At 34.6% G+C, this 16,709-nt stretch overlaps 1 protein-coding gene across 16 annotated transcripts in view; it reads left to right on the forward strand.

The window, feature by feature from the left end:
* The window catches only part of LOC145284430 (lachesin-like), a 1,332,212-nt gene that overhangs the window by 634,408 nt on the left and 681,095 nt on the right, over nucleotides 1–16,709 (forward strand). For 2 of the 16 annotated variants that reach the window (XM_080133231.1, XM_080133235.1), the window contains exon 1: nucleotides 6,212–6,379. The exons of the other annotated variants lie outside the window; for them this stretch is intronic. In XM_080133231.1, coding sequence (XP_079989357.1) covers nucleotides 6,340–6,379 — 40 coding nt within the window. In that variant the 5' untranslated portion in view covers nucleotides 6,212–6,339. Of the gene's footprint in view, nucleotides 1–6,211; nucleotides 6,380–16,709 lie in introns of those variants that run through there. 16 annotated transcript variants of the gene reach the window in all.

A 16,709-nucleotide genomic window follows, 5' to 3' on the forward strand; every position in this document is an offset into this window, starting at 1 on the left:
CTTCTCCACATGATGTTACCTTAAGTAACAGCACGAAACTGGATACTCCACCAGACTAGAAGAACTTTTGTCCTGGAATGAAATAAAACTAAGAGACTACAAGAAAGCTATAACATATTTAAATGGTCAATTTGGGATAGGAAAATTATGTTTTCAACTTCTTTACTAACTCGGCGTTTGAGAGATAGAGAATTTTAATGGAATATTCGAATATCTGTATCTTTTATAGAAATCAAGTATTCGCCCGAGTATGGGGCTAATACTTGATTTTTTAAAAATTCGACTAAAGTAAAATAAAACAAAAGGCAATCACACACACACACACACACACACACACACACACACACACACACACACTTGCAAAGACACGCACATGCATAATTTCTGACTTCATCATCATCATCATCATCATCAATGTTAATCAAACAATTTTCAGTGAAATCCAGACGACATTTTCGTCTTACAAAAACAAATAATCAATATAGCACAGGATTCATTGCTGCGACTATGATAAACAACTTTAAATAGTTTCATTTATTGTTGTTGGAATTTGGAAAACAATTTTCTTAATTTCATTCCGTTTTTCCTTGTTTTTCTTTCTTGGTTCAGTAGGCTTATTATAACGTCCGATATAGCAGTTATATATTTATATTAAATTATAATATTCCATCTATGTAATTGCACTGCCTAACATTAAAAAGTACTGGATATCTGTAGCCATGTTTATATGCACAATGATCTGGAAAATATATTCCTGGCCTTTTTGTCGATTTAGGTACAGCCCCCCCCCCAAAAAAAAAATTTATCACTTTCGAGAATTTTGCGGTGAATCTTATCGATGTGAGTGATGAACATGGCGATAGATTCCATCAGGATATTTCAGTGATGGACAAATGTTTAAAAGGAAAATGGAACCCTGTCATGTTAGCAGACAACGGCTGGAATAAAAAATGGCAGATGACACTCAACACACGAGGGTTAAGAGGACAATTCTATGTTTTTAATTCATCACAAATAAAAACATGATTTATAATACATGAAACGGTGCCCATCGATCGATGCTTCCGTTCAGTCTTAAGAGACAATGGATACCCCCTGTATGGGTAGCTGCATGAGTTATTGTGAGACGAAAGTTGTGCAATCTCCCATCACACCTCTACTGAATCGGCACTGCTTGAGTTCAGGGGCAAATTGAAGTACTAGACGAACGGGAGCAATGCCGAGATAAATGGAGAGCACATACAGCACATGGAATTCCCAAATGGTCACCCATTTTAGTACTGACCAGTACGAACGTTGCTTAACTTCTGTGATCTAACGGGAACCTATGCGTTAACATGATTATGCCTAATTTAGAGAATAAAAGATCAGATTTTGTATCAGGATAATTTTCTTACAATGAAACAGGTCTTATGTGACATGTAATATTTTACTTGAAACTTCTTGCACATTGTTATTTGATTTCAACACGAACTACGCTGGGTAAATACCACGAGTGTGTGCATATATATATGTATATATACACTATACCACGTTCTCAAAAAAGATGTTTAGGAATACAGAATGACACTTCCAGCAGTATGGAGCACTTCTCCATCATGGCGTTAGAGCATATCTTGAATAGTCACCTGCGAAACAGTTAGGAGGAAGAGGAAGTATCAAGTACTGTTCAAACTCACCGGATTTGACCCCTCCCCCCATCTCATAGATTTTTATGTTTTGGGGGTGGTTGGGCGAGTCATGTTAAACATAGAGTTCACACCAAAAACGAGTTACAATGAATGAGTTTAAAGCAACCATTGAAAGAAGATGTGTCAACATACCAATGGAACTGATTAGAAACGTTTTCAATCCAATCAGTGAGTGTTGTCAGCTGTTCATGGACAACAATGGCTAATAATTTGAACGCTTTCGATAATTATCTGGTGTCTATATTTGTTCATCGTATTTTGATGTATGAAACTTTTCTTTCTTATAATAAATGTTGATTTTATGGTCATTTAAAGAGTGTATACATTTTATTGGGACACCACATATATATATATATATATATATATATATATATATATATATATATATATATATATATTACGCATTTTCCCGTATTTCCCATTGGATTTTTTTTCTCTCGTTTCTTGTTTTCCTAATCTCTTTGAATCACTATAAACTGTCTATTACATATTAAATGACTTTTTATGCAAATATGATAATTTCATATTGTCGATTTCTTGTTATGCAAAATTCATTGTATATTCGCAAACCTCTTCTCTCTGATGAGAAGAATTGCTCTCTTCAAAACCCATGGAATAAGTTTTTTTTTGTTTTATTTGTACTCCTTGTCGAATAATTAAAATTTTGTGTATCCTCCTTACAGGTTTATAAAGTTTCTGTTCAAATATATCATAGACAAAATAAACAAATCTCTCTCACACACACACACACACATATATATATATATATATATATATATATATATATGAATATGGAGAGATTAAAAGAACAAGATTTTACCAGCCATTTGATGGGGATGCTTGGTGCATGTAAAATTGGAGGTGTCCATTCAGTCAATACATTTTTTAAGTAAAATGCTATTTCAAACTTTAATGAGACAGAGCGACTAATCAATACGCAGCTTCTTTTATAGAGATGCTGAGACAAAAAGAATCTATGAAACTTAAATGGAATTACATCGACATTGCAAAATTTTATTATACCAAGAAAAATATTATTTAAAACAATACACACTGACATAAATGCTATTTCAAATTTTTATTATTTGGACTACTGTTCTAATTTTCAGTATTTTCACAACGTTTCACCTGATATAACCTCCGAGGTTCTTCAGTTGTATCTAATAACTTTAGAATCTGCACATAATTTCAACTGCAACCCTTTATTCAATCCATGAGGGTAACATGCGCTCATTCACTCGGTCAGCCATGACCAAGTAAAGTCTTAACTAATTCGCAATTCCATTCTTAATATCACCCAGACAGAGGATTGAACATTCAACCTCCAGAAGAGTGTCACTTAGAACAGAATTTTACCTCGTACTTTATTACGTTATGCGTTTGACAAGATTCACCTGAAGAAGATCGAAGGTTAATTGTCTTCCGTTTTCCTGCTTTCCAGCAGACTACAATATGGTTGTCTTCAAGTCCAACGTAAACAAATTCTTGATGAGCCGTTCTACTTAAGTTAACAAATTTACCAAATTTCCATTACTAACGATTACTATATTGTCCAATTGACTACTGTACACTCTTAACCCTTATCTTCGAGTGGTCTCTGGGCCTTGATAAGTGGTTATGCCTATAAAAAAAAAAAAGATGCGAGCAGTGGTTCAAATAATCCAAATTATCAATCCGTATCTCAAAAATTCAAACGTAAACTTCATTTTGAAAGACGAACATAAATGCTATAACAATTCTTTATCTGTGCCTAAATCAAAACATAGATTCCATGAACAAAGCTTCTTTCTTAGAAGTGCACGCCTGTGGAACTCTCTTCCGTTCGTCCGTTTCCCACTTGATTACAACTTGGATGTCTTCAAGTCCAACATAAACAAATTCCTGATAAACCGCGCCCTTAAGACACTTTATCAAATCTCCATTACTAACGATTACTACGATATTATCCCATTGACTACTGTACATGCAATAACCCTTATCCCCGAGTGGCTTCCGGGCCTTGATAAGTGGTGACTACCATGTAAAAAAAAAAAACAAAAAAAACCTTAACATGATAGACTAAACGAGAGACAGAACCTTTGATAAAGATGGTCGAACCCATCTAATAAATAAGATGCGTCTATTTACTGTGTGTGATGAAAAGGCTATTTGAAGCAGAACTGTGGCGGTAAAAGCTACCTATCTACTGACCAATGAACAGAAATTCACTTATAATATAAGCGGCACTTTGTTTATCTTTCCGTTTTTCTTTGTTAAATTTTTCAAAGGAGATAACTACATTAAAATTGCTAATGTCAAATGACACTGATGCTGTGGAGAACAGATACTACACTTTAAAATACTTGTTTACAGGAATATAAAAAATTGCATTAACGGCAAATTAGGTAAAAGGCCATTCAAAAGTGTAAGAAAATGGGTGCCATTCGTCATCCTTTGTGACCATGGCTAGAAAATGTCTATCTTATAGAATACTTGATGTATCCGGTGTTGCCCGGTATTAAACATAATGTGGAATTCCTTTTTAAAAAATGAAGTAAAAAAAAAAACGAAAAGAAACCGAGACATACGCATGCAAGTATTACAATACTCGAGCTGAGATTGAAACCAAAACCTAAAGACAATAAGTCAAATATGATTACTATTAGGCCAGCTTGACACGTTTTGCACAAAGTGTTATCAAACTTACTTATTGTTAACAATTTGTGCATACGCAGTCATAAAACAGTTGACAGATAAAAATCCGATGAACCTCACATACCAATTTTTTTAACACCTAAGCAGCACTTATTTCCAGACGAAAACCGATTAAAAGTTTTCCACATGTCTGAATACCTTATATACCAAATTTCAAGTCTCGAGATCAAAGATTCGTTGAATATAAAGGTTGAGGAATGTTCTCACACACACGGATTCTCACTTTTATAGTTATATAGACACGGACTAGAATCATCAATCACTATAATACCACATTTTCTCCAGAGCCATCCTATTGAAAATTTCTTAAATCGTTCAAAAAATTTTATTAAAAAACAAATACATCTATGTACAGATACTATGCTTTGAAATATTTATTTGCACAAATAAAAACAATTAAGTTTTTCAGTTTTTTACCGCCAACAAGATACATAGCCACTTTGATGTAAGGGACTAATATTTGGGACTATGCCTAGGAAAGATTAACAAGATGTTGGTTTACATTACATTTAAACTTCTGTATATCAATACAGTCAAAGAAAGATGTAGCAGGAAGGAACTTCCAAAATGTAGCAGTTCAAGGGAAGAAGCTATTAGAGCAGAAAGCATTTTGGCACTTGAGGATCTCAAAAGTGAAGGGGTGTGATTTTTGTCGGGGGAGGGGGTATGTACGTTGAGGGAGCACACCAAAATAGGCACAAGCCCAATCAAAAGTGTGGGGGTAATGGATGTCGTTGGTTTCAAATACTTAACATTCTCTATCTTACTCTTAACTAGAAATATCTCGGTCACCACAATACCACATTCGCTCCAGGGGCTCTCCTACTTAAAATAAACCCAAATTTGAAAAAGTCTTATTGAATCCTAAATATTATATTTCATTGGCGAAGGAGTGGGGGATAAACAAAACACAACAAAAATTTATTAGTAAAGCCCTCCAACTCCTCCTAAATCACTTTAATCTTGGCCAAAAGGCTAAGAAGCCATAAAACTTGTTTTATTGTGACTAGAAATTTTTAAATAAATGGAGATATATATATATATATATATATATATATATATATATATATATATATATATATATATATATAATTGCAGTTAACTTATAGTTTTTTAAATGAATAATTACTTATAATATTGTGGGCCTGCATTTCTGCTTGGCATTTAAGAAAAAGGAAATACTTTTTATTTTCAATTGATTCAGATTAATAGTTTTAATTCATTCATACCCATAATATTGTTGGGTCCCTGTTCATCAAGGTCTGAAAACTAAATGAAACTTTATAGATAATGACCATTCGACATTGCTAAACTTGAGTATCAGACAAATAATAATGTTATTTAAAATATGCGTAAGAGTCAAACAAAAATGGTATTTTTATAATCTGACAAGTGTGACTGACTGTTTGAAGGACGTATGGAAATAAGATGTATCCATTTAATTTGCTCACTTAGCGATAAAAATACTATTCGAAACTTTGACAGACTGACCAATCACAGACGTATCCGTTCACAGAAATGCAAGCAAACATAAAAGGAGAAAACACTGGGGTTATTTATCTTTCCTTCAGTTGGAAATGTCACTACGATTGGAAAATAGGACTGAACAATTAGCACCCTGAGGAGACGAACTCTGACCGTGCAAAAGGTGCCTGGATAGTCCCGTCAGCATTCCCCGATAAACGCCTCAGACGATTAGCAATAAACTAACCTCTTCTCAAAGAGAGAAAGCAAATCCTGTGAGAATGGACATCCTAGAACTACACAGGACCAGTAATATACAGCAATCAACAGGGAAAGGCCACTTCAGAAATTTCATAGACTTTGTTGAATTGGGTGATGAGGGAAAAAATCCCAGGCGAAAAAAAATAATTGAAGTGCGTAAAATTTCGCACTTGTCCAGAATCAACCCCCCTTATGAAAAAACAAATATTAAGAACAATCTGTATGATGTATGTACCTACGACGGAAAGAAAATATTCACCAAAAATCAGGTAAATCGATAAATTAATTTTATTTTTATAAAGAAAATCAGTTTTAAGTGAGTTTGAGTTTTTCCAATGCCTCACCTGTACCCATGTTAAGAATGGCTTTCTAAAATCTCATGTTTTAATTATTTAAAGTTATCTCCCTTGTTCCAGTCTTCAGCATGTTTTTAAAGATGGCGCATGAGATTGACGTTCATAGTATAAATTTGTATTGTTTTTTGTTTTTTTTTATTTAAAAATAAAGCTACTTGAATTTTGGTGTACAATATTTTCTTTCCGTTATATCATACAAATTTTTCTATTTGTTTTTGTTTTTAATATGGGGTAATTCTGGACAATCACCAAAAAATATCGCGTTTAAAATGACAGACTAATAAAAATGCTATTTTAAAATTAAAGATTACAAACCAAAGAAAATGCTATTTCGACAAGCAGGCCACATGACGAAATTAGTATTTGAAAATTGATAAGCAGACAGATACTATGATATCAATGTTTGGACGCATATAAGTAAGATATGTCCACCAAATTTGTGCGCTTGATCATAAAAATGTCATTTGAAGCGGCAACCGACCGTCGGACAAAATCTGTCTTAGAAATTCAAGGGCGCGATTAAATAAAAATTAAGAAAATTTTTTTCAGTAAAATGTGTTTGGAAACCCCTGAAGGAAACGCTGATCCTTGTAATTTCGGTGCTGTTCCAAAAATGGTTCCGAATTTATTTAATTAATTGGCCAATATATTTCACTTTATGAAAGTATTTTTAATCGAATTTTCAAGAAAAAAAAAAACGTTTTAGAATTATTTGGAGATATTTTGTTCTTTTTCTTTTTTTTAGTTTTTCGAGAATCGGCAATTTTAGATTTAATAAGAATTTGGTTCAGCGCCATTTTCGAATTATTTTTCTTGTCAATATCTGTCAAGAACAGAAGAACAACTTATATTTTGCATTAATAGGAAAATAAGCGTTGGTTTTGTACAATTTATTTGAATTTCTGTGAAAAAAAATAAAAATGTATTTACAGCCAACCAGTTTGGCGAGGATTACACCTTACTTACCAGATTCGTTTTAAATATGTTTGCTATTTAAAACTTTTTAAAATTTTGTCGCATGTGTGCTTCCATAGAAATGATAATGCAAAGAAATGAAAATCATTTGCTTTTGTTTGTATTTTGTGTGTGTGCTTTATTTTAAATTAAATTTTTGCCTCTTAGCGAAAATTGAAAAGAAACATAAGAGAAAAAAAAAAGGTTGTTTTTTTTTTTTTTCTAAGCTATTCACTGGACGTGACAAAACGGTTTCTGAATTTTCAATGACAAAAACTATTCTATTTCATCACACACAAACACAGCGAATTACTTATTTCTACAAACATTACCAGCTACATATGTGCGTACATGTTTCAATTGTAATCTCAAAATACAGTTTCCTCAGGCTTTTGTATTTGTTCAGTACTCTTCTGATTCATCAAACACACACACACACATATATATATATATATATATATATATAGAGAGAGAGAGAGAGAGAGAGGGCTTTAATGCCTACTAGACACTGTCCTCGAGTGTCTACGGTCTCTCTGTACAGAGGTTTGCCAGAAAAAACCTGGCATGAGGATGCTTTACCCTAGAAGTAAACCCTGACTAAATACTCAAAATCACATAGTATTCGCTGTCCAAATAAGATCTCTCTATGGCTCACATTAGCTTTTACAAGGAATGGTACACCTTCTCCAAGAGATGTTACCTCAAGTTATAGCACGAAGCCTGATACTCCACGAGACTAGATAAATTCTTGTCCTGGAATCCAGTAAGACCAAGAGACCAAAACGTAAGATATATGAAAATGGTTAATTGGGGAGAGGAAAATTGTTCTCAATTTCTTACACGGTGTTTGAGAAATAAAGCACTTACATAGATATTCGAATGTTCTACTTATCGCATACAGAGTTAAAGTGTTAACCCCAGGTAGTGGGCCGCTTGATTTCTGAGAACTTCGACTGAAATAAAATAAAACAAAAATATATTTTTTTTATTTTGTTTTAAAAATTCAGTTTCTTCAGGCCTTTATATTTGTTCAATACTTTTCTGATTCATCATACAAACACGCACATTATATATATATATATATATATATATATATATATATATATATATATATATATATATATAATATAAATTTTATTTTGTTTTAGTTGAGGATGGGGCATTCTACTAGATGTCAGATATTCACCCGCTATCCTATGCATTCAAATTGAAAGACCACTTTAAGATTCGAACCACTAAGTATATTTGTTCGCGTCACTCTTGCACTTGGTTCACCGGGTATATTTGCCAGGTAGTTTTTGAAATTCTTTTTCATGAATCCAGTTGCTCCTAGAATTCCTGGAATAATTATCTTCCTAAAATTCCAGCTTCTTTTCATGTCGTATATAAAGCCTTGGCATTTTCTTTTTTTTTATTTTCCTCTCAGCTCTGTTCAATCACGCACCAATGGGGTCACTAACTTCTAAGATTGCTTCTTTTTCCTTCGTGTCCCATACCCCCGACATTTCCTAGGTACATAACTGTAGGAATTACATAATCATAGTGGATTGTGTAAACTTATTTTCAACTGTTGTTTCTTGTATATATTCCTAGAACTTGCTGCTACATTCGATATTCAACTTTTTACAAATATGTTTACACCTTTCATTGTGTCGTGTTTATTTCTCAGCAAAACCTGACAACTGGATGTTGGGTGGTTCGCACACTCTGCGTTTCTGTAGCAGAACTTTTACTTGTTGTGATTGCAAAAACACTCATCTTAAAAGTATTGGTAATCAATCCTTGTTTTTTTATTTATTTTACTTCAGTAAGTTTTAAGAGATCAAGGGGCTCCCTCCTTAAGCTAGCACTTGAATCCGTTACGATTTAAATTTATATCCGAGGGCTCTTTTAAGAATAGACGCTGTTCCCTTTATAGCTGCTATCTGCATTTCGTTACAGCTTAGTTTTCCAGGGATTGCTTCTGGGTATTTCTGAAGCTTCTTTTTTATTAGGCCAGTTGTTCCTGTAACAACCGGTACCATGTTTATTTCTTTTAGAGATCCTGTCGTTTTTAGATCATTTTTTAGGTTCTGATATTTTATCTTTTGTTCAGCTCTATTAGGGCCAAAGTTGGGACTGTGACATAAATAATGAGCGCAGTTCTTTCAGGCTTGTTCCATATTACAATGTCTGGCTTAATAGACCGCGCAGTACAAATATCTTTATTTAAACACCATAGGCTACGTATGTACATACATGTTTCAGATGTAATCTCATTCAAAATCCAGCTTTCTCAGGCCTTCATATCAATCGAAACTAAAGCAGATAGAAAAATAATTTTGCAAATTTTTTTTTATTTTAAGATGGACGTGGAGGGTGGAGACAAACTAGGAGATTTGACAAGGCATTTATCTCACTCGGTAATTATCCATTCATATGGTTATGCCAATAAATACGTACACATTTAGATCTTTCTTCCTCTCAACCATGGATGTCCTGTTGTGGTTGGTAAGCTTCCTGGAATTTTAAACAATGGGTTGACTGTTTTTTATTTCATACTAGCAAGCCACCCGACGTTGGCCAGTCGTAAGATATGCTTTAATATATCTAATATATATATATATATATATATATATATATATATATATTTAATACATCCTTGCAGATGACGTATTTATTGTTAAAGAGACAATTCTATATTGATTATTATATTGAACCTAATATATAGGAGTGAAATCAAGACTAATATATATATATATATATATATATATATATATATATGACTTGGGTGTCCTCAGCTAGAATCGAAACCAAAACACACCTCCATTCGCATTCCTTAGCAACGTGCACATATATATATGTGTGTGTGTGTGTGTGTGTGTGTGTGTGTGTGTGTGTGTGTGTGAAATTTACCTGTCATCCCTTTTTTGAAAGATAGGACCACCTGATCATCGAAAACAAAATTCAAGCAAGGGTACACAATCTAGTTTTATAATTATATATACATTTTTGGAGATATATTGTAGTTGTAAATTTTGTTTTAATCGTTTAATTCTACAATGCCTTTCATTTAAAACGAGGCCTTGGGATTAAACTCCTGGCAAAATTTTCTTGGAATTTATTTTTACTAAACAATAAAGTCCACTAAGTAGATATGTCAAAGGTCAAATCATAAAACTAGGTACGAGGTATTTTAAGATTTTGGAGAATGTTTTTAAGTGGTGCCGAAACAATTATTAAAAGTAATAATAAAAAAACATTTTGTTAAAAAAAATGCCGACGCAGATATGTATTTATCCCTGTTTTATTTGATTGTTTATCCATTTGCGACGTAACGACTACGTGATTAACCCTTTATGGCCTGAATTATGATGTACATGATTAAAAATATTTTTTGTTAATTTTAGTTAGTTTAAAGGGTAATGCTACTATGATTGTCTTCAAACTGGAAAAATTATGAAGTTCAATAGTTAACCTACCACTGAGAATTTTTGCATTCCATAAATTTACATTTATTATTATCCAAAGTACTAAAATAAAAGATGTATTTATAATAACAAACGAAATTCCCCACTCTCTGAAAAAGATGGCGGCATACTGAATGTAATCAATGGACAGGTGCAATCTGGAGGTATATGGCATTTAACCAGATACTGAACTAATTCGAACAAGATGTGCTTGAATCAACTCCCACTTGATTCATGTCGTTATAATCATTCAAGACTGAACGAATTGGTTCGACCAGGTTATAAAGGGTTAATAGGAGCTTACATCGTTCACATTCTATCCTGTTATTTTATTACGTTTTAAAAAGTGTCAATATGACTTGTTGACTTTACTGTTTTTTATTTACTTCTCCAATTTGTTATGAGCTGGCAACAAGCATTTTTGAACACACTTGACCCTGTTTCATTTTTTTCTTTTAACATTTTCTTTTTTTTCTTTTATCCTACCGGATGTCAGACAAACAACCGCTATTTCAGAGACTCCAACCGACAAATATTTTTAGGATTCTAAAAACGCAATTTTTTGGATCGCTTTCTGGCACTGTTTTCCACTAGATATATTCGCCAAGTAGTTTTTGAAATTCTTTCTTATGAGCCTAGTGGTTGCTATGAATACTGGAATTATTTGTATCTTCTAGTTTCTTTTCAAAGTTTGTTATTTAGTTATCTTATTCCTCTTAGCTGGTTCAGCTAGTTCATGACAAATTGGAAGCAGGTGTTTTGTTTGTGACACTATTAGAGGAGTGATGCATGGGCCGATGGGCTACTTTTACCTGGTTTTGTTATATATTCGCTACGACCGGTCGTCAAAGAATGTTTTCAGTCTATATAATTTCTAAAAAAGCAAACCTTTTTCATTGTTTCGGTATATACACTTGGCCGCGATAATAAAAACACACACCTGGTTTCAGAATAAGTTTGGATATTAGTGAGGGCGCGTGCGTCATGGAGAGAGGTTGTGGTGATGTTTTGTAGTCGAGAAGAATGTGTAGCTTCATTCGCCTACCGTCACTGCTTCTTTGTTGTCTGCTCATCTATTTTATTGGCACAGATGTCGTCAAACATTCAAACATGCATTGTCTTGAAATGTCGGTCAGTCTTGCTGACCTAACTTCCGGAGAGTCTACGTCTCCAATTTTGACTTCTTTGACGTCATTCCCGGAGCCACCCGCATCCAGGCTTCTGACCGACTTTCCTTTGACGGCATTCTCAGGCATCTGGATTATCCAACAGTTTGATTTTTCAGCAGAGCCCTGTTTTTTCTAGATGTATTGCCTTTACTACGGCTGAAAAAATCCGTCTAACCTCTGTATGGGTAACTCTTCAGAATATCAGAGAAGCTAACAGGTACTACACTTTACCCAAACATGGCATGAACTGTAAGGTAGAGGCATCTATCTCCTTGAGATAGAATACATATCTGCCTACTTAAAAATATACAGTGACTAGTGTTCCCAAATGGTCACCTATCTGGTATTTCCCGCTTCAAAGTTGCTTAACTTTGTTTTCAGCATTAAACGCGCAGGTTAAAATGACGTATCTTACGATAAACCATTGTCTTGTTATCTTTCTTTTTTTTTCATTATTAATCAGTGAATATCATTCACAAACGTTTAAAATAGATATGAATTTTATGATCTAATAATTTTTAAAATTTCTCTATTCAATAAATGGACATTTGATAGGTACATATCATAAAGTAAGAAATGTTTTCCTTTTCCTTGAAATATTTCAATAAATATTCAAAACGAAAAACACAAATATTCTTGCAATTCCTAAATATTCTAAGTGCTCTTCTTTCCTCCGCGTTTTTACGAATACTTTTAATCTATTCTTGGAGTGAAAACAGGATTCAATTTTGCAACCAATTTTTTTGCTTCTAATCAATATCCATTCACTTTGCCAAATGGCATTTCCTCTCTGCCTTCTCGCATAACATGCAACGTTCAGCGTGCTTAATAATATTGCCGAAAATCATTAAAGGTGCATCATTGCAGGCGTTTGCTTTATAACGGTGGGAGCTTTTAATATAAGGAGCACTTCTCTCGCGAGAATTTAGCCACCATCTTCATACTTGTTAGATACAACCAATCTGTTTTAGGTTTGAAAACTTTTGAGATGAGGATTGATAATTTGTATTTTGATAATTTTGGCTATCATTCTCGCCTTGGAAATTATATTCACATAAATCAATTTTATTGGAAAAAAAATGAGTAGCCAGGCAGCACTACTGTCAAAGGAAAAGAAAGATGCCTCCTTCCCTTGGCTAGTCTGTAAGAGATCCTTGGGCATGGTCGATAACCCACTTGTGAGGTTATGGAAAGCAGGTAACAGAGGTAATACGGAAGCAAACAAATTCTGTTAATGGCTTTGTATATTGTTGTGTTGAGTTGGGTCAAGACAATTGTTTGGACGGAAAGCAACTGCAACCTAATATCTGTACAACTCTTAAGAAAGCTATGGCAATACATCACTCTTTATTCGAGGAAGTGTGAATAAGGTTCTGAATCAGAACACCTCAATCAGTAAGGATTAGTATGATAGATAGGTCGTACCTGATTGTCATCAAACTTCTGATAACCAGCAAAGAATAACAGGAAAGATTGTTGGTAGAAGAAGCAAACGATGACAGCAAGAAATATGTTGAGTCTCAACCCTGAACAACATCAAAAATGATGAGCAACAATGAATTCATGAATGCTTGGAGGGAGAAAGAGATGGAGAGCCATAGCTGTCAATACCTGTATCATAACTTGAATGAATAAATTGGCAAAAATATAACAAAGTATCGTGTAAAAAGAATATATCGCATCTATATATCGTCTAAATGTTTGGCTAAGGTGACTTTTAACCTGGATATCGTGTTACATAGTCTTATCATTGCAGTTATCACTAGGGTTATCATAGAGGGGCACCAAATTGACGTTTGGTGTATAACATAAAAGAATTCCGTGTGCATATGATCGTCTAGTTTCATATGCGGTTGTGTGTGTTCATCTCTAATTGTTCATATGCTTTTGTGTGTGTGTGTTACATGCATTTTCTTCGACATACCTTACTTCATGTGTCGTCGATGTTGATCCATCTGGAATTCATCTTCTCTTGGAGGGAGACTGGTACCTGTTAGACGAAGATTTATCACTCCAAGACGATGAATTGGTTTTAGTTTTTTATTCACATTCCAGATGTCGACACAGAATATGGAAGTGAATCTTGCTTGCTTTGAACACGTCAGCGTCCCCCACCCCCAGTGAAGGGGAGGGAACAGCTATTAAGCCGTCCGTCTTCTTCAAAGTCCAAATCCAGTCTCCCCGATCTAGCCAACCTGACCACGTCACTCATACGTAATCTGGTCAGCTGACCCTCGGTTCTGGTAAACGTGTCTACACTCCACGTTTACTCACCTCTCTCTCTCTCTCTCTCTCTCTCTCTCTCTCTCTCTCTCTCTCTCTCTCAATCCTTTCTGTAACAATCGTAGGCCTTTATTCTTTTGAGACAAAAGCGACGATTGTATTTCTTCTGTAGGTGACGGAAGAGACTGTGACTAGATATAACTCTAAAGTTCAACTTTAAATCTGTATGCCTCACTCCAAATAATCAGTTGACTGTTATGGTGTATCTTTCCTTTGCTCTCTTGATTTTACCAGATTCGAAAACAAGAATTCCTTTGGTCTAGAAGGTGCACTGGCGTGTCAAAGAGATTTGATTTAAGCTTCAGATACTATTTTATTTTGAATATTTGGTCAGGGTTTACTTGTAGAGTGAAGTATTTTTATGTCTGGTTGTTCTGACAACACCTTGTACAGAGAGACTGGAAACTCTTTAGAATTATCTTTAGTGAGTAATTCACCATCGACCATGCTGTGCAAGGTAAATATGAAAGATATATAGATTTAATATATAACTAACGGAGGATCGCCTGGCTTTGCCGGTCTTAAAATACACTTAAATATATTTTAATTTGTCCAGATTTCGTATATATTATTATAGAGTCGTGATTTCAAAAGTAAAAAAAAAAGTATTTGGGTACCATCAATTAGAACCGAAACTGAAAGCAAAAGTGACATTCAATTTTGTCATTCTTATGCGTTCAAAGCTGGTGACGTTACCACTGTACCAACGTGACACGCATATGAACTGATTAAAAATAAATAAGATGAATGTACAAAATGTATAACGATTTTTTCAATTTTTACCCTTTTTTGATTCTTTAAAAACTATAAAAGACCCATAAAAGAATGGTCTGTCAAACATCCAATCATTTGAGGCCTCTAACGCACATATGCGAATTAGGAAGCGTGTGCAAGAAGAAAAAGAAAAAAGGACACCACGTATTCGGAAGAAGAAAAAGTGTGGTTGAAAAAAATGGACATGTAAAGTCGAAGACAAGAAATGCCTGTGTACAGCCGGCGTGTAGTGTAATAGAAGGAAAAACATGAACCAGGGGAGATGGACATGTGGCCCCGCAGTGACAGACTTTTAAGCAGATGTTGAGACGGAGAGAAAGAAATACGGTAATAAACGACTTGCGTTAAAAAAAAAAAAGAAAAGCCGAGTCAGATTTATTTACTTTATTTGTTTGTCCATTTGCGACGGCACACTTCTGAGCAGAAAGCACTACCTAAATGCTAGTTGGGAATAATTTTCCTTCACCAATGTGATGTCCCTCAAATAGAAAGTGGCACACATATTTTTAAATATAATCATTCGTGAGCTCACAGGTGTTTCACGTTATACAACTCATTAGTTGGATAATTATATTTTAAAAATATATATGTTGCTGCCCCTCTGAGAGCATCACTTCAGTAAGGAGAAATTATTCCCAATTAGTATTTAGGTGGTGCTTTCCACTCGAATGTATCATAGGCCAAATAAACAAATAAAAAACATGTTTTTGTAGATTGATGACTTTTAACACACTTATAAAAGTGGTAATGAAGGTAAAGATTTCTTCTACAAAAGTGTCTTCGATAAAATTTGTCGCCCTAAAGAAAACAACGCTATAGCTTTATTTAAAAAAATTTATTGAAAAAATCAATTCAGGTAACTTTATTATGTAGTACAGCTGATATCTATATTTAATGTAGCCGACCAGCCTCAATCACCACTTCAATACGGTCTGGAACTGGAAGCATGCCTTTTCCATAAATGCCAGCAGGAGCTCGGCGAATACTCGGCATATGGCGGGGATCAGGCTGAATTTCATGTTGTGGGAGGTCATGTTGGTGATGTTCTCAACGTATGACCAAACGAAGTAGTCCAGTGGGTTCAGATCGGGGGAGGAAGGAGGCCAGTTTGAGAAGGGTACAAAGTCGTAGCACTCCTTCTGAAGCCAAGCTTGAGTCTCTTTGGACTTGGAGGCACACACAGAGGCTTTGACAGCGGCCACCTGATTGCATCAGGGAATCACCATACTCTTTAGCACATCCAAGCCGACTTCAAAGATGTGAGGTGGCATGATGTGGCCCTTACTTGAAACCACACCAAAGACCATAACCGTGGCTGAAAACTGTTTTCCTCACCCTGGGCACATCCCTGTTATTACTGGCAATCCGGCGATGCATTTTGAGGGTGCTGACAATGGTCCTGTTGTCATAACTTGGATCGATAGAAAGCCTGAGTTGTACAGCGATGAATCTCTGATCTATCTCATTGAACATTATGTTACTTTCAGACATGATAGAAGGTTCCTGTCACTCTTGGGATTTATACACCAGTAGATGGTTGGCGACAAAAATAGAACACTGGTTTACATCAAACGGAAATGGAATCATGTCGTCTTTTCCAGGGCGACAATTTTG

This window comes from Euprymna scolopes, chromosome 9, assembly GCF_053919585.1.
Source record: "Euprymna scolopes isolate OS-2025 chromosome 9, ASM5391958v1, whole genome shotgun sequence".
In the NCBI taxonomy this organism is placed as follows: domain Eukaryota; kingdom Metazoa; phylum Mollusca; class Cephalopoda; order Sepiida; family Sepiolidae; genus Euprymna; species Euprymna scolopes.